The sequence below is a fragment of the Mercurialis annua genome, linkage group LG4 (assembly GCF_937616625.2).
Source record: "Mercurialis annua linkage group LG4, ddMerAnnu1.2, whole genome shotgun sequence".
Taxonomy (NCBI): Eukaryota; Viridiplantae; Streptophyta; class Magnoliopsida; order Malpighiales; family Euphorbiaceae; genus Mercurialis; species Mercurialis annua.
In genome coordinates this window covers 11,655,467-11,675,673 of record NC_065573.1, presented here as the reverse complement: position 1 = coordinate 11,675,673, position 20,207 = coordinate 11,655,467, and the positions used below count along the sequence as shown (strand labels likewise).

The following is a 20,207-nucleotide window of genomic DNA, read 5'->3' as shown; positions in this document are numbered from 1 at the left end:
CATTTTTCAGGAAAAGCCTGTAAGCAAATTACAATTCGTACCAACCAAAATACAACCCACTTATAGCAAAATTAATTAACCAAATTACCACTACTAGATATTTTAATTAACTAATTAACCAATTAAATGAATTAACCAATTAACCAATTAACAACTTATCCTAACTAAACAATTTATTAACCTAAATTAGGGTTAGCTTAACCTAAATATTACCCTAAATAAACAATTAAGTTAAAATTAGAAAATTAAATAATCCAATATATTAATTAAATATAACTTAACCTATTATTTTAAGTAACCTAACAAAATAAACTAATTTAAAAATAAATGAAAGTGAACCATTTTATTAATCTTATGTAACCTAAAATTTGAAATTAATTTTTAATAAATATAAACTGATTATATATATCAAAAATTAATAAATAACCTAAAGTTAAATAACCTAAAATTATATTCTAATTAAACTAAGTAACCTAAACTAATAATCTAATTAAAATAATTAACCTAAAATGAAACAATTTATGTAATAATTAAAATAAATAACCTAATTCAAATTAATTCAGAATTAATAACTAAGACAATTACCTAACCTAATCAATTAGTAAATTAATCTAATTAACAATTATTACTTTAACAATATAATTAATATAAACTGAAAATAAATGAAAATTATAATTTCAAAACCCTAATCTTTTACTGGACAGTGGCGGCGGAATGTAGACGGCAGAGGCGCGGCGGAGGACGGTGACAACAGAGGGCACCGAATCAATCTAAAAAACAAATAAATACAATTGAAAGGCGTTAATGGAGATTAAAGGGTAGAGCCTACTGACGGTGATACCACGGTGAACTGACTGCGGAAATTGGCACCGGAGAAGGAGAAACGGCGGTTTTAAAAAATGAGAGTAGAAAAAGAAGTGAGGAAGAAGGGTTCTGCTCGTGGGTTTTAATTGATTTTAGCGACGAATATAAAAATCCGTCGCTAAAATCATTTAAATGAAACGAAGCGTTTCAACTTCACATTTAGCGACGGATAATTTTTTCCGTCGCCAACTTAGCGACGGACAAAAATAATCCGTCGCTAACCATGAGGTTGAAACGGTTCGTTTTAGTTCAGCTCAACTTTAGCGACGGATATGCTCATCCGTCGCTAAAATTGGCCAAAACCCAGGCGCCAATTCTTCCCGCCACATTAGCGACGGCGTGGTAATGGAAATCCCGTCGCTAATTTGGCGGGTTCCTTCCCGCCCCATTTTTTTACGCCAACAGCGACAGTTTTGAGTTCCATCGCTAAGTCCGTCACTATCTTGATGTTTTAGCGATGGATTTAGCGTCCGTCGCTAAATTTCGTCGCTAAAACAGTGTTTTTTAGTAGTGCTTGTTGCGTTGGAAAGAGGAAAGGATTTTCTATCATCCTAGATCATAAATTAATGTAAGAATCATTGTTTGGTTTCTGTAAATAAGGTTTTAGTTGCTGCCTGGGTTTCGAATCGAGCGGTTTCATTAAATTCGCATATTCGATTCATTTTAAGCGATTTTATTGCGTTTTTGGTTGTTTGGAGTGTCGTGTGGATGATGGATAGATGCGTATGTGTTGATAGCACGTCGGAATCAAAGTCGGGGCCATTTTCATGGTTTACCCGAAGTGAGGAAGCTCTCACGACGTGAGAGTGTTCACTAACGATGTGAGCGACATCCTCATGACATTAGGATGGTTCCTCACGACGTGAAGAGGGTCCTCACGTCATACCAAGACCCTTTTCTGACCAATTTTAGGGCAGTCGTGACCCGTTTCAATGTTCTATAGTTCAATGCTTGGTGTTTTGAGTTGTATGAAGTTTACGGACTTTTATTTGATGAAATTTGGACATATAATATGAAGTTTAATTAGGGTTTTGATATACGGAGTTAAACGTTTAGGTTTAAAGTTTAAGTTGTAAACCTAAAACCGTATTGAAAGAGTATCGAAGATCGATAAGTAATGATGGTTCGATATGAAATTAGACGCGAATAGAACTAGGCGAGTTACGTATAAGTTTATATCTCAAGTCTAGAACGTCTTTAGAATAGATTCTTAATCGAGTTATGTTTGCTTCTTTCCTAGATTTGGCAAGGCAACCAGCTACCAGATCAAGACACAAGAACCTTTGAAAGATCGACTTATTTGGAGCTTACGTATAGGATTATAGAAATAGCGGTCGCTGTGAGTTACACTTTACTTTTGTGTATTATTATGCAATTACTAGTTTTGATATTATAAGTATGATATTAAACTACATTGCATGTATTAGTATATTACCGATTATATAGACTGTGAAAACTAGTGTATGGTCCGGGGAAACGAGCTACCTATTAGGCGTCAATAGGCTGTGTGATCACCAGCGTCCTGGTACGTCATAGATAGAAATTGTATTGATCGTTTATCAGAGTACTTTTATTGATTGTGAATGCGATACGAGGTCAACATGATTGAGCTATCCCGCGGCCTATTTCTAGAGAGTCGCCATGGTGGAACTATCCCAGGACTCCGCTATATTATTGGATTTAAGATGGTATGTGGCATGTTGGTGGAACTTTCCCGATGCCCGACCAGATAGTGGTTTATATGGTTGCACTATCCCGTAACCTACCATCAAGATTAAAATATTGTTATTGTTTTGAAAACTAGGAATTGCCTAGTTCAGGATTATTTATGAGATTAGCGTTTCGATCGGATCAAGTACTCCAACTATAAAATATGTTTTATTATAAATGCGATTTAAATTTATATAATACCTTAGTAATGTGTAAACTCACTCAGTATATTCCCGTATACAAACCCCTCGCAGTTTTCCTTCTCAGGTGAATAATCTTTTGACGTGACAGACTTCTAGCCTTTCATCAGAAGTCTTTTTAGAAGTATGTAAAAAGGAGGTTTCTATCCATAGCGGTGCAGTAGTCTAGTCCTAGATGTTTATGTGATTTTGTCAAACGGTTTTGTGTATCATTATACTCTGATACTTTGTGAACTTGAATAGTTTAACTACGCTTTAAACCGTTTTCTTTTGATGTGCGAAATAGGGCAAAACCTTATGTGGCATCGCATTGTAAGACCACAATTTCTATGTACAGTTTTCAAAATGTAAATAGATGTTTGACGTCATATCGTTTAAACCCTTTTTGAAAACGCTGGCATGATTGCTATTTGATTTGTATCGAGAAAAATTTATATTGGTTTTAGGCTAGCTACGGGTTTTGGAGCTACCACTCCCATTCCGTAGCGCTGGTCGCGGCTTGATATTTCGGGTCTTGACATTAGTTTAAAGTACTTATGGAAATATTTTGTTCTTATCTAGAGCTGCCGTAGTCATCTATGGTAGTAGACCTAGTTTTGTAACAAACGGTTTATATGTTTTGTATACTTTGATACATTGTTTTATTTGAACAAAGCTTTCACTTGAAAACTGCATTTTATAACTGTTTGTATGTTTTACAGTTTATTGTATTTGAACTGGTTTATACGATATGTTGTTTATGCGCGAAACAGAGTAATACATGAGATATGTAATGTTTGAATGAGTCTCTGATTTCCAAGTGTTAAGCAGTTATTTTCAGGAAACGATTTCAACGTTTATTGTTATGTTATTTAAAGATGTTTCTGGATACGCATGATGTATGTTTGGTTTGCAAAACGTTTATAGTGATTTTAGGCTTGTTATGGGTTTCGGAGCTACCACTCTCAATTCCTTAGCGCCGGTCACGACTCATGGATTTGGGTCGTGACAAGATTAGAAGCAAGAATTTGATAGTGACGATTAAGAATGATGAAAACCCTCGACCTTTTCTTCATTGCAAGAAAACTGAGTGTGAAGGAAGTAGATTTTTTGTTTCTAGGTATCAAAATGGCGTAGGTTTAAGTTTTTATACTTAATTGGATAAAATCTCACTTTAATTATTAAGTTTAATTAGTCATTTAGGTGATTAATTGGTAACTTCAACCCACTTATTTAATTAATTGACTACACCTAATTATTGAATTAATCTATTTTTCGGTTTCCGGGTTATATTGTACAAATATATCTTGAAGATTAATCTCAAAACAATTATTTCGGGACTTTTAAATTAATTTATTTTAATTTTTCAAGATACTCCTTAGTTGTGCTTCAAACTATTTTATCGCATAAAATTTTCAAATTTTGGTATTATGACTCAAATACTTTAAATAAAATTCTCAGGATAATTGCTTTTTTAATTCAAACACGTGGCATAAACCGACAATTGAAAATATAAGGTATTACAGTGGTGGTGGTTTGTTCCCAAAGCATTAGCATGTTTTTTTCTCAAATTTAAGATTTCGTGCTCCGATACTTCAGCTTGAGATCCTTAACCAGAGTTTGATGATGTTAAAAATTTGATTTTAAGTCTTTCTCGTGTACTAAAACCCTAACAAATTATTACCATCTGTTCGTGTGAAAACATTTCCAAACTCGAATCTTTCAATTTATATATGGTTTGTATGGATCGATGCTTTAACCGGTTTGGTCCGAAAATTTGAACAAGGTTTGATTAAACTAAACTAAAACATTAATTTGGAGGTTAAAAAACTCTGGCGAGATTAATATTTAAACTACTCCTACTCCTAAGTTAATTTACCTGCAGGGGTTAAGGATAGAAAAGCACAAAGTTTTGAAGTTTATTTTTGTTGACTGATTTGAGTTGTCCATAACACAAACCTAAAGTTAGCTATTTATAGGGGACAAACCCTAAAATATAATACATATTTTAATAAAATACAATCTCTTATTAGATAAATATTAAACTAATAAATAAGATAATGACTAGCTAATAAACAAAATAATGACTAATTAATAATTAATAACTAAAAGGATAGATAAATTGCTATTGGGCTCAAAACTCCGAATTAGCCATATGAGCTCTTTCTGTGCTAGTGTAAACAATGCGTCCACGCCTTTTTAGCTGGATGTCAAGTAAGGTGAAGAGACGTATTTTTTTTAAAATGACTTGAATTCCTTTAAAACAATAATCACACCTAATTAATAATCGGCCGTTGCGTCCGAAAAAATTAGGTTCAATAAATGTTCAATTTTTTTACCCGATTGTCTATTTTATGAACCACCATATATAAAACTAATCGACTATGTATTTCCGGCATGTTAGCAAATCCATTTTAGAATTATTGCTTTGACCTATTTTATTGGGTATGTATCAATACTCAATTTCACGAATAGGAAGTATTCTCAAATTGCCACTGAATCCAAACAATGAAGCTCCTCTCATCTACTTTTACTATCTACTATATATATATAAAGTAGGAGATTTTTTTCAAATGATTAACACTTGGCACTCTCTCATTTGTTAATTAAAATCTCACACTCTTAAATATTCCTTTATTCTTTTCCTTATTAACATTATAGTAATGATTATAAAGATAGCAATAATTAACTTCTGAATAATTTAGAATAATAAATGCTTATGTTTGTTTTATTATTATACAAATGCGTTTGAAAAAGGAGAATATATTATTAAATTTATTGATGGTACCAAATCATATCTTAACTACAATGGAGCCGAGTCGTAGGAGATCCATTCTCAGACGATATCAGACTCCCACCAGAAGGACCAAAACATACGAAGCAGGTGGCCGAATCCATAGGATCCGCCCCGACCTATCCGACAGGAATAATGCCGAATCCCTGAGGATTCAGACAAAACGCGTCAACCCTGGGACTCTGACATATTACCAGATCTACTAAATTTTCTCGAGTATCTTACCTATTTGGATACAAACTCCAACATAGGAAGATAACCTCGAACTTAGGAAGACGGGACTATGTAGAAAGACGTTCTTAAATAGGACCCATGTTTGAATAAGAAAGATTACTCCTAATCAGGGTCAAACCGTATAAAGTAGGATTCACTTTCCTACTACAACTCTACTAGGTATGCTATCATCTACTATAAAAGGAGCATGAGGTATGCCTAAACACACAACTACATACATATACATAAAACGCTGCTCAAAGCTTTAAACTGACTTTAGCATCGGAGAGTTAATCGGACAACCACCGTCCAGTTAGCTTCTACCCTGTTTTGTAGGTCTAATTCACCGGATCAGAAGGCAGATTCCATCAATTGGCAACGTCTGTGGTAAAAGCTTAACCAACTTCAAATCGAATGAGTTTTTCTGAATCCAAAAACAAATACTATTGAAGAAGATGACTTCTAACGGAATGAACCTGAAAGACAAACAGCCAATGGGCCCCAAAAACACGTCGGAGATCATTAATGGAACTGAAGAAGGAATGCATAGCTCTGCTGGGAAGAGTAACACCGGAGGAAACTCCTTCTCCACTCCCCAGTATCAAACCAACCCAATAAGGGGAAGCAATCTGATTGCCTTCAATTTAGGAGCTGATGAATAACAAACGCCAGGCATGGCAGCGCAAGATCTCTATAACGATATCCTGAAAAAAGTGATGGAATCCGTCCAGAAAAACTTGGACAGATTGGCCAACGAAGCAAAAAAAAAACGACAACCATGACGAAACAATGAAGACCCTAAGGGAAAACTTCAGCCCAACTTCTGCCATTCGAAGGGGCAAAACAGAAAACACAGAGCCAGGCCGTCAAGGGACAACCAGTGGAAGAAACAAACAAAGAAGCGAAAGGAGAAACGAAAGGAGAAATGAAGGAAGGAACGAAGGGAGAAACAAAGAGGAAGAAAACCCAGAGAACCATGAGCATAAAAGAGACGATTCTGAAGAGGAAAATCCGAGAGAAGCGCCCAGAAACGGATAAAATCAGGGCAACGCCCGAAGCGGGCTGAATTTTAAAAGAGAGGAACGATTGGAGAAGGAAAGGAGGATACGCCGCCGAAGAGCAAGAAACAGGACAAATACGCAGGAAAAGCGCAGTCAAAGAAGAAACACCAGGATGGAGAGGGCGAATCCTCATAATCACCCCAAAAAAGTAAAGCTACATACGTCGTTGAAGAGGACCTGGAGGAAAAGATTGCCAAGGCATTAAAAAATCTGAAATCTGAAGAGCTTGACATAGATGACCTCAGGTTGAATGGTTCGACCCTTTCAGCCGAGATAATGGAGGAGACAATCCCATATAACATGAAATTGCAAACCTTGCCAACTTTCAACGGAGAAGGAGATCCAAGGGTCCATACGTCGAGATTCACCGGCACCATGGGGCTGTTAAGCGTATCAGACGCGATCCTGTGTCGAGTGTTTCCAACCACCCTCATAGGAACCGCCTAGAGATGGTACAACAAACTCAAACCTGGGTGCATCAAGAGCTTAGCCTCGCTATCGACAAAATTTCTCAACAGGTACCTCACTAATATACCAGCAAAAACGACCACCAGCATCCTGAGGTCGTGTATTCAGGAGGAAGGAGAAACACTAAGAAGCAACATCGAGCGATTCAACAAGCACGCTATGAAGATACACAACTTGAATGTCGACATGGCAACATAAGCATTACGAGAAGGAACTCGATTCTGCATATTAATGGATAAATTGTTGGTTAACAAACCTACCACTTTCTTAAACCTGATAGGCATAGCCCAAAAATACTTTGAGCTGGACGAAGGCCGTAGGGCCATTAACGGAAAAGAGGCGAAGGGGAAGGAATTAAAAGAAAAACCCTAAGAGAAGTCGAAATCAAGATCGGAAGATAAGAGAGGGAGACTTGAAGAGAACAGGCGATTCGCCCCCTCCCCCAGGGAAGATACAAACCAAGATACGACCCCCGAGATGATAAACGAAACTATACATCGTTGAACACTAGTCGAACAGATGTCCTCATGTGGATCAAAGAAAATTTCAAAAATGTGGTATGACCGCCTAAGATGAAAGCCGAAATCAGAGACACAAGGAAATACTGCAAGTTGCATGAGGATTATGGGCTCGAGACGGATGGGTGCCGAGACCTAAAAGTGGAAATTGAGAGAATGATAGATGCAGGCGAGTTGAGGAAGTTCATAGCTCATAAAACAAAAAACAGTGATAAGGAAGAGAAGAGGGGCAGAGACGACAAAAGAAAGGAAAAGGAAGAAGAGAGGCCATCCAAAATTCTGAGAACCATACACTTGATCAATGGAGGAGGGCACAACAGTTCGACTATTTGAAGAAAACAAAGGAGAGAAGTGATGAACATTAGAGAAACGCACATGCCACTAGTGGTCATTGACGTTGAGGATTACGAGAATGTGAATGCGCCCCACAATGATGCCTTAGTGGTAACAACCATCATTGAAAATTGGAACATGGAGCCAATCCTTATCGATGAAGGAAGTGTTGTAAACCTAATGAAGAATGATGCATATAAGATGCTGGGAGGAACCGCAGCAAGGTTGCGCCGAGTACCGATCCCGTTATCTGGGCTCGGAGGCCCCTCAATCAACCCACTAGGTGCTATCACTTTGAAAGTCATAATTAGCCAGGAAAGCGGGATAAACAAGAAGGCCATGTCCCTATTCAACATAGTGGACATGGAACTAACATACAGTGCCATCCTAGGGAGACCATTCCTCCATGATTCAGCTGCAGTAACCAGCATAAGAGCTCTAGCGATGAAAGTACCAATTGAAAAGGGAGTGGAAACACTGATAGGAGACCAGAACATCGCCAAAAAATGCTACGACGAGTCTGTTGTAGATCTCCAAGATTGCAAACCAGAGAAGAAAGGAGAGTAGAAGAAGAAAAATAAACCAAACATTCGAATCAATAATAAAGAAAAGAGTTGTATATTGATAAAAAGATCGAGATTACAAAAAAGGTCAAGATTACGAAATCTTATACAAACAAGGTGAAGGCCAAAAAGAAAATTAAAAATCTACTTTCTAGACGAACGAATCCCTCGCCATCTTCTCGAGCAAGTCATGAGCTATGACTTGAGGATCCAACCCATTTACGCCAGATAAATCAATGTTTGGGTTCTGCTCCAAGAGTTTCCTCCCAATGGCGAGACGATACTCGCTGATCAAAGCGAAATAGAAAGCTTTCGTATCGAGAAAATGAATATGAAGGTTCTCCTCCTCGGCCCTCAATTTATTCTGCTCTTCACCAGCATACCTATTCACCCTAATGAGCTCCTCAATCTCCCGAGTCAAATCATCAGTTTTCTTCTCGATCACTGTGACCTGACGATCATTAATAGCATCTTCAGGCTTCAACTGCAGGAGAAGCGAATCATGCTCTTTCAAAGAAGTCTTCAACTTTTCCCTCTATGACTCGGACGTCGCCAGAAGAGAGGTAAGATGCTCAACTTCATCCTCGGCACACTGCCGGCGATTGTTCAAAACCAGCACAACTTGAAGGGCCTAACATGAAAACAATAAGAGAAATGAGTTATCAAAGAGAAATCGACAAAGCTAAAAACATGGAAAATAAAATCAAAACCAACTCACCGAGAAGCCATGGAAGCAAGCGATGTCCGAAAGCTCCTAACCGGGCTTAGAGGCAAACCAAGTAATATCATCAGGAATCGTCAAACTCCTGATGTACACAGCCAGAACCCAAGGGCTCAGGAGACTAGCCGGGTCATGGCCCTCAACCCACTCCGCTAACTTCGGAGCGGAAGACGAACTGCCGCGAAGGCCTTCCCCTGAGGGTGACCCCTCATCAACCCGACGTCTCTACCGAGATGGCGAATCACTAGGACCTTAATTAGGGAAAGCCTCCTCGGAGTCTAGGACGATTGCCTTGTCCAAATCTAGCACCTCCACCTTTTCCGATGGAATCACTAGAGCTAGGGGGAATGGGAACAGCAACCTCATCGTTTGCGGGCTCTTAAACCGTATCATCGTCCGCCACGACCATTATTCCATCACCGGCTAATAAAATCGCCCCAGCAGGAACCAAGGCGATTTGAGATTCATCTTCTGGAATCGGCTCGGCAGCAACATCTACTTCAGGACCTCGCATTGGAACGTCCAGATCTACTTTAAAACCGGAAAACAGATCATCAGATGAAGAAGACATCCTATGTAATAACCGGCAAGATATTTAAGGAATAGTTCGTACCGGGAAAATTTGGAGTTTAGAAATTCAAGTAAGAAAGACGCAAAAGAGATTAGACTTTAGAATTTTGACAGGCCTTAGATAATTTAAGTAATCGAGAAAAATAAAGTCTAAGTGAAAATGCCATTTTTATAGCGTATTTATTAACGGGAATAAAAATAAATAAGAATTGAGTCCTAGCTAATAAATTAATTACCCGAATAAAGTATAGAAATGAAATTACTACAAAAATTTATTAAGTTTAAGAAACGATTCGAATTTAGCACGATGACATTTACAGAAGTGAAGCAAAATATAATTAAATTTTAAATACAAAAAAAAGAGTACCTAAGATTAATTAAAGCCTATTTATATTGCTAAGCCCATTTCTATTATTAAAGCCCACTAAATTAGACCCCTTATGAATTACCCATATTTCTCTAATTTTTTCCATTATCTACCAAAATGCAATACCCTCATCTTCTCCAACTCCTCTTTGTCGTGACCCGCCCCACCATCATCATACTAAGAAATCAACTCTAAGTTTAAGGGATTTTGAGAGAAAATTATCCTATTTTCTAAGTCAAACTTTTTTCTTTTTCATTAATTTAAGGTTTTGTTGGTTAATTACGGTTATTTATATGATGATTTGATTTAGGTTTTGGAGAATTTTGAAGGAATTTTAGGTAATTTATTTTCAGCTCTAATAATTGATGATTTGTGTTGATAAATTGATTTATTTAAGACTTGATTTTGAGCTGAGAATTGGTAAATATTTTGGGGAGGTTATTTCTATTGCTAAGCCCATTTCTATTATTAAAGCCCACTAAATTAGACCCTTTTAACCATTATGAATTACCCATATTTCTCTTATTTTTTCCATTATCTACAAAAAAAAATACCCTCATCTTCTCCAACTCCTCTTTGCCGTGACCCACCCCACCATCATCACACTAAGAAATCAACTCTAAGCTTAAGGGATTTTGAGAGAAAATCATCCTATTTTCTAAGATAAACTCTTTTCTTTAATTAATTTAAGGTTAGGTTGGTTAATTAAGGTTATTTATATGATGATTTGATGTTAGGTTTTGGAGAATTATGAAGAAATTTTAGGTAATTTATTTTCAGCTCAAATAATTGATGATTTGTGTTGATAAATTGATGAATTTAAGACTTGATTTTAAGCTGAGAATTGGTAAATATTTATGGGAGGTTATGGTGAAATTTTGGTGTGAATTTCTGGAAATTAGGTGGTCGGAGGAAGCTCCATTGAGGAGAAAAACGCTGCTCACCAAGAGCAGCTCATCTGCCCTTACGGGCAAAACTCTGCTTTGGCAGAATTCTGCCGAAGGGCAGCAGCTCTGGTCTAACGAGCATAGCTGAGGCAGCACAAAGAGCCCTCGGATGTCGGGGGAGAGAGGAATTTGATATGATTTTGACCCTCGCTCGAATACCTTTGAGTTTGAATCGAACAACGTGAGCTTAGCGAGTTGTTAACAATGGATTAAATTCTTAAGAAAATGTTTAAAGAGTTGGAAAAATGGAAAACAAAAATATATGAATATATATTTTAAGGTTAAGTTAAGATTAGTTATTAGTTTGTTAAAATGATATTTAAGATTGGTTATGAAAAATGAAATAGAATTATATGTTAAAGATTATAAATACAAGTTTAAGTTACGACTAAATCGTAAACGCTTAGGTAAAATTGAGTCGTTGAGATGTTGTTTGGGAATTTGAGATAAGTTGAATACTAATATAATGTTAGCTATTCAAAGTTTCGAGATTGAGCTCGGAATGTGTTAGTCATTTATAATCTTTGGCGATAAGCAAGACTTTGACGATTAACATGTCAAGTTGCTAGAAGTTTGTAAACTTCAATTTAATAAAATCTTGGACTTAGGATTGTATGAAATTGGAGATAGAAGTTGAACTAATTTTCAATAGAAACAATTAAGAATTTTTATTAGATCTTAAAAAGATTTTGTTTAGTTAGTTTTACGTTAAGTTTAGAAGCGATTTAATTATGACGAATTAAGTTTGTGTTTTACCTAAAGTTTATAAGTCTACCGAGTTAGAATCTTATTTAAGTTAATTTACGTCTTATCTAGATTCAGAAAGGAACGCAGCTAACAGGCAAGGAGCACCTTAAGCTAGACGGCAGTTAATCGATCGAGGTTTTAGGAGTAGCAAGCGGTGAGTTTATTTACGTTTACATTTGACGTATTAATTGTGCATTACTTTTTAAATGCAAAACTTTAATATAAATTGCATAGTATTGTTTTATTATTAAAATGTTTGTTATAAATGAAATGCATCATTTTTTTTAAAACCAATGTAATTCCGATGGAACAAGCTTTCCTATTGGGCGGCAATAGGAACTGTGTGATCACCACTTTTGATCTGAACTCTTTACAATTAGAAATGTGAAATCAAAAGGAGGATTATGTTTTTGATAGATACGAGGTTAACTCGGTCGAACTATCTCGGGACCCGTATCTAGTGAGTTAACTCGGTCGAACTATCTCAGGACTCACACCTTGGAATTAAGTAGTGGCATGAGTTAACTCGGTTGAACTATCTCAGGACTATGCCACGTGGTAGCGGTTAACTTGGTCGAACTATCTCGGGACCTTACCACTAAGGATTAAATACTATGATGTTATATACTATGGTTACTATGATTCTCGAATATGAATGGTTTATTTTGGTGTAGGGTTTCATTCGTAGTTTATTTTTGGATGCATATGAATAAATATTTATAACATTGTTTTGTTTTAAATAATACTCACCGTAAACTATAAACTCACTCAGCGTTTACTGACCCTAAAATAGTCTTTCCTTTTAGTTAAATTGTTTTGACGTTACAGATTTATATCCTTGTTCAGAAGTCCGTATTTTGGAAGTATGTAAATAACAAGACGTCAATCGATAGTGCTGCAGTAGATGTCAAGTCCTAGTCGTGTATATATGGTGTAGCTAAACGGTTTTAGTTTCTTATCAACTCTGTTATTTAAATAAAGCTTTAAACTGCCCTTTTAACCGGTTACTTTTTTTTGCAAACCAGGATATGCTTGATGTGTGATATCGCGTAATAAGACACTGGTTTATTGTACATCGCTTCTGACGATGTTACAAGTATTGTAAATAGTTCAAGTTTATGAAAATGTTTTATGGTAGATCGTTTTGTTTATATTTATTCATTATATTGCGAAAACATTTTACTCGTTTTAGGCTTGCTACGGGATTCGGAGCTACAACTTCCATTCCCTAGCGTCGGTCACAGCTCGAGATTTCGGGTCGTGACAAAGTTGGTATCAGAGCAATTGCTTAGATTCGTACACCATTGCCTGTACACATTCGAGGTTGTTTGAACCTGGGATTGATGAAGTCACTAGGTTAAGCTAGGAACTACTGAAGCAATTGGATTCAAGTCATGACATTGGTTTGCCTTGCTTATGTTTTCTCAAATTTGTAGTTTTCCTTCTTAGAACGTGCGTCAGTCTTATATGTGTGATAGGTATGGTATATTTAGGTGCGCTTGCCCATAGGGTTGACATATACCTAGAAGTAGACTAAGCTCGGAAAAGAAAATTATGTGATTGTTGATCGTAGTATGGTTTACCTTGATCAGATGGCTGATCAAAGACAACTTAGGGCCCATGTTGCCGCGCAACATGGAGAAGCACCACGAGTGTCACAAGAAGAAGAAACTGAGAAAGCTCAAGATGAGTCTTCTGTCCAGGGAGGACAGCAAGAACCAGTTGGAGAATCCGAAAGAGGCAGAGACCGTGGAAGAGGCCGAGGTACAGGCAGGGGCCGAGGAAGAGGCAGAGGCCCAGCTGCCAATGAGAAGGAACCGGTGCAGGCGCCAGGAATCCCTCAACTAGCGAATCCTGCATGTTTTAACATGGATCTGTTCTTGACTGGGATTGCAACTATGGCAACTGCTCAAGCGGATAACCAGAATATGCAACGAGAACAGCTGCTACAACAGCAGCAACGTTTGGCTGGAAATCCTGATCAGGATATTGTATTGGCCTATATGCGCCTTATGCCAACAGAATGTGATGGTTCCGGAGACGCACTAGCCTTTCTAGAAGAAGTGGAATGTAACTCTAGACATCTCCAGGCTAATGAGAGACATCTATAATTTTAGTGGAAATGTCGATGAAAGGGCCAGTAAAGAACTGGTTCCAACGTATAATCCAGCCGACAATGGGTCAAATGACGTAAGCTGAATTTGTTAATCACTTCAGAGAGTATTTTCTTCCATATTTGGTGACGGAGTTACACCATGATCGATTACTGAATCTGAGCAAAGGAGATAGGTCGGTGCAATTATATGTTACAGATTTTACAAGAAAAAGCCGATTTGCACCTGATTTGATGGTAGAACCGGTAACGGTGAACACTAGGTTTGTGAGAGGCTTAGGGCCTGACTTTGTGAGCTTAATGGCAGATGTGAATAGGGATTTAGTGCTCAAGTTCAGTCCTTTGCTAGGAATTTTCCTAGACCCCAGCGTAATCGGGAGCGTAAGAGGGGTAGACATGGTGGTAGAGTTGAGACTTCTAGAGCTAAGTTTTGTGGTAGGACTACGGGTGGCATAGGAATGGGAACACCGCTTTGTCAGAATTGTAATAAACGGCATTTTGGGGCATGCCATCTTGCTACGGGAGCATGCTTTAACTGTGACCAACAAGGTCACTTTGCAAGAGAATGTCCAAGGCAAGGACATCAAGGGTCAATGACTACAGTGGCTCAACCATCATACAATCAGCAAAGACCTGCGTACCATGCAGCATCTGGATATGGACAGACGGATAGTACCTTTACAGGCCAGAGGGGCCGAGGTTATGGAAATCGAGGGGGAAGAAATGGTGGAGGTCGTGGAGCTGGTCAGGCTTCATAAGCAGGTGGAAGGCAGGCTAGGGTTTTTGCGCTGAATCCTCAGGAGGCTCAGGCTTCCATTGCTGTCATACAAGGTACATTTCCTATTGCTTCTCGAGATGCATTAGTTTTATTTGACCTAGGTGCCACTCACTAGTTTGTTTCAACTAGTTTTTCGGTTAAGTTGGAAAAACAACCTGCTTATTTACGACACCCTTTATCTGTAGCTACCCCAGTAGGTGAAAGTATAGAGGTTAATATAGTCTATCATTCTTGTCATGCGAGAGTCCAAGGGCAAGAATTGTTTGTTGATCTAAATTTTTCTAGAAGTATTAGCCTTTGACGTGATACTAAGAATGGATTGGCTAGCTCAGCATTATGCTAATGTCTATTGTCGTACGAAGATAGTCACGTTTAGGCCACCTGGAGTTGAGCCTATTTCATTCCAAGGTGAAAAGTTAAGAGTCTCTGGTGAGTATAGTTTCGGCTATAAAATCCTGTCAGTTGCTAAGAAAGGGTTGTCAAGGATTCTTGGCTATAGTAAAGGACATAGAAAAGAAAAGTGAGCAGGTGCAGGATGTACTGGTGGTATCGAAATATCTCGATGTTTTTCCAGAAGAGTTACCGGGATTACCACCAGATCGAGAAATTGAGTTTTGTATTGACTTGGTTCCGATACAAAACCAATATCTATACCCCGATATCGAATGGCGCTAGCGGAATTAAAAGAACTTAAGGATCAATTGGAAGAGTTACTTGATCGTGGATTCATTAGACCAAGTGTGTCACCATGAGGTGCACTAGTGCTATTTGTTAGAAAGAAGGATGGGTCACTTCGACTATATATAGATTATCGTCAGCTCAATAAAGTGACGATTAAGAACAAATGCCCACTACCAAGGATCGACGATTTGTTTGATCAATTATAAGGGGAAAAGTATTTTTCTAAGATTGATCTTAGATCTGGATATCATCAGTTAAAGATTCGTGAAGACGATATTTCAAAAACTGCTTTTCAAACTCGGTATGGACATTACGAGTTTTCAGTGATGTCATTTGGGTTGACAAACGCACCAGCGGCTTCCATGCACTTAATGAACAGGGAACTCAAGCCATTTTTGGATCAGTTTGTGATCGTGTTTATTGATGATATCTTAATATATTCGCGTTCGGAGGAGGAGCACACGCATCATTTGCGATTGGTACTCCAAATGTTAAGAGAGCATCAGCTCTACGCCAAATTATCCAAGTGTGAATTTTGGCTAAAGGAAGTAGTGTTTTTATGGCATATGGTATCTCAGCATGGGATTATGGTCGACCCAAAGAAGATTGAAAAGGTGTCAGAATGGGAACGACCTAAGTCAGTTACAGAGATCCGTAGTTTCCTGGGATTAGCAGGATATTACCGACGATTTGTGCAAGACTTTTCAAAAATTACTTCTCCGTTAACCAAGCTAACCCAGAAGAACGCTAAGTTTGATTGGACAGATAAATGTGAAGCCAGTTTTTTGAAATTGAAGGAGTGCTTAACGACAGCACGCGTGTTAGCTTTACCCGAGGGAACGGAAGGATTCACATTTTACTGTGATGCTTCAAGAGTTGTATTAGGGTGTGTCCTTATGCAACATGGTCGAGTAATAGCTTATGCTTCTTGCCAGGTGAAAAAGCATGAAGTGAACTATCCAACTCACGATTTAGAACTGACGCCAGTGATTGTTGCGTTAAAAGTTTGGAGACACTACCTGTATGGAGCAAAGTGTGAGATATTCACGGATCACAAGAGTTTAAAGTATATATTTGATCAACGAGAACTAAACCTTAGACAGAGGAGATGGTTAGAATTATTGAAAGATTACGACTGTATTATTCAATACCATCTAGGGAAGGCCAACGTAGTGGCAGATACCCTGAGTAGAAAGTCTGTAGGTAGCCTTGCGCACATTATGGCAGTATGGAGAAGGCCGTTAGCTAAGGAAATACACAAGTTGTTTAGTCAAGGAGTTAAGTTTGAAGTTCCAAACCTTGGGAATCTGTTAGCTCAGTTACGCATTAAACCAACATTGGATGACCAAATCAAGAAATTACAAGTGGATAATCCTCAACTAAAACGATTAATGGAGGAGGTTTAACAAGGAAAGAGTCAGGATTTCAGCATAGACAATAGGGTGATAAGACATGGCACAAGGTAATGTGTGCCAGATGTGGAAGGATTAAGGCACAAAATTATGGAAGAAACCCATGGAACTACGTTCAGTATTCATCCTGGATCAACCAAGATGTATCATGACGTCAAAGGAAGATATTGGTGGAATGGGATGAAAAGAGATATTGCACAGTATATAGCCAAGTTTTCGACTTGTCAACAACTTAATGTGGACATCAACAAACATATGGATTCCTACAACCTTTACCCATTCCAGAGTGGAAGTGGGCAAGGAATACCATGGACTTTATGGTAGGTTTACCTAGGACACAAAAAGGTTTCGACTCTATATGGGTAATTGTGGATCGTCTGACAAAGTCACCACATTTTATACCCATAAAGACAACATATACTGCAGCGAAATTGGCACAGGTGTATATGACAAAATTGTAAGTTTACATAGAGTTCCTGTATCAATTGTATCTTATAGAGGTTCAACTTTTACCTCACGGTTCTGGAAGAGCTTGCAAGAAGCCTTAGGGACACAATTGGATTTTAGTACTACTTTTCATCCTCAGATAGATGGTCAGTCTGAAAGGACAATTCAGACATTGGAAGATATGCTATGATTATGTATTTTAGATTTTGGAGGAAGTTGGGATACATATTTACCCTTAGTGGAGTTCTTATATAATAATAGTTATCATTCGAGCATTGAGATGGCTCCTTATGAGGCTCTATACGGACGTAGGTGTAGATCTCCTATTTGCTGGGAAGAAGTTGGAGAAAGAAAATTGACGGGAGCGGAGATTGTACAAGTTACATCGAAAAAGTACCATTAATTAAACAACGCTTGAATACTGCTTTTAGTCGACAAAAGAGTTACGCAGACCCGAAGAGAAAGGATATAGAATTTCAAGTTGGAGACTACGTTTTCCTCAAGGTATCACCTATGAAAAGTGTGATTCGTTTTTGCAAGAAAGGGAAGTTTTCTCCAAGATATGTGGGTCCATATTTAATCGTAGAGCGTATCAGAAAAGTTTCTTATAAACTGGAACTGCCACCAGACATGTCACAGGTTCATCCTGTATTCCATATTTCCATGCTTAGGAAATATGTATCAGATCCCTCCCGTAAGTGAGTGAGGAATTAACGTATGAAGAGGAACCGGTGGAGATCGTTGACTCACAAGTGCGAAAGTTGCGCACCAAGGAGATTCCAATGGTGAAAGTTCTTTTGAGAAATCATTCTGTTGAAGAATGTACATGGGAGACAGAAGATAGTATGCGACAAAAATATCCATACCTATTTGACCCTGGTACGTAGCTAAATTTCAAATTCGATGATGAATTTATTTTAAGGGGGGGTGAATGTAATAACCCGCAACATATTTAAGGAATAGTTTGAACCGAGAAAATTAAGAGTTTAGAAATTCAAGTAAGAAAGACGGAAAAGAGATTAGACTTTAGAATTTTGACGGGCCTTGGATAATTTAAGTAGTCGAGAAAAATAAAATCTAAGTGAAAATGCCATTTTTATAAAGTATTTATTAGCGGGATTAAAAATAAATAAGAAAGTAGTCCTAGCTAATAAATTTAAGTACCGGAATAAAGTATACAAATGAAATTACTATGAAAATTTATTAAGTTTAAGAAACGATTCGGGTTTACCAAGACGACATTTACGGAAGTGAAATAAAATATAATTAAATTTTAAATACAACAAAAAAGAGGACCTAATATTCATTAAAGCTTATTTCTATTGCTAAGCCCATTTCTATTATTAAAGCCCACTAAATTAGACCCTTTTAACCATTATGAATTACCCATATTTCTCTTATTTTTTCCATTATCTACAAAAAAAAATACCCTCATCTTCTCCAACTCCTCTTTGCCGTGACCCACCCCACCATCATCACACTAAGAAATCAACTCTAAGCTTAAGGGATTTTGAGAGAAAATCATCCTATTTTCTAAGATAAACTCTTTTCTTTAATTAATTTAAGGTTAGGTTGGTTAATTAAGGTTATTTATATGATGATTTGATGTTAGGTTTTGGAGAATTATGAAGAAATTTTAGGTAATTTATTTTCAGCTCAAATAATTGATGATTTGTGTTGATAAATTGATGAATTTAAGACTTGATTTTAAGCTGAGAATTGGTAAATATTTATGGGAGGTTATGGTGAAATTTTGGTGTGAATTTCTGGAAATTAGGTGGTCGGAGGAAGCTCCATTGAGGAGAAAAACGCTGCTCACCAAGAGCAGCTCATCTGCCCTTACGGGCAAAACTCTGCTTTGGCAGAATTCTGCCGAAGGGCAGCAGCTCTGGTCTAACGAGCATAGCTGAGGCAGCACAAAGAGCCCTCGGACGTCCGGGGAGAGAGGAATGTGACATGATTCCGACCTTCGATCGAATACCTTTGAGTTTGAATCGAACAACGTGAGCTTAGCGAGTTGTTAACAATGGATTAAATTCTTAAGAAAATGTTTAAAGAGTTGGAAAAATGGAAAACAAAAATATATGAATATATATTTTATGGTTAAGTTAAGATTAGTTATTAGTTTGTTAAAATGATATTTAAGATTGGTTATGAAAAATGAAATAGAATTATATGTTAAAGATTATAAATACAAGTTTAAGTTACGACTAAATCGTAAACGCTTAGGTAAAATTGAGTCGTTGAGATGTTGTTTGGGAATTTGAGATAAGTTGAATACTAATATAATGTTAGCTATTCAAAGTTTCGAGATTGAGCTCGGAATGTGTTAGTCATTTATAATCTTTGGCGATAAGCAAGACTTTGACGATTAACATGTCAAGTTGCTAGAAGTTTGTAAACTTCAATTTAATAAAATCTTGGACTTAGGATTGTACGAAATTGGAGATAGAAGTTGAACTAAAGTTCAGTGGAAACAATTAATAATTTTTATTAGACCCTAAAAAGGTTTTGTTAGTTAGTTTTACGTTAAGGTTAGACGCGATTTAATTATGGTGAATTAAGTTTGTGTTTTACCTAAAGTCTATAAATCTATCGAGTTAGAATCTTATTTAAGTTAATTTACGTCTTATATAGATCCGGCAAGGAACACATCTAACATGCAAGGAGCACCTTAGGCTAGACGGCAGTTAATCGATCGAGGTTTTAGGAGTAGCAAGC

The 20,207-nt window shown here is 37.3% G+C and overlaps 1 protein-coding gene across 1 annotated transcript; it reads left to right on the top strand.

Moving 5' to 3' along the window:
- The first annotated feature begins 17,129 nt into the window (after positions 1 to 17,129).
- On the top strand, positions 17,130 to 19,383 carry LOC126678271 (uncharacterized). Its single transcript, XM_050373172.1, has 6 exons — positions 17,130 to 17,359; positions 17,466 to 17,632; positions 17,690 to 17,865; positions 17,991 to 18,125; positions 18,306 to 18,365; positions 19,264 to 19,383. The coding sequence occupies exons 1-6, from the start codon at positions 17,130 to 17,132 to the stop codon at positions 19,381 to 19,383; spliced, it is 888 nt and encodes a 295-aa protein (XP_050229129.1).
- The last annotated feature ends 824 nt before the right edge of the window (positions 19,384 to 20,207 follow it).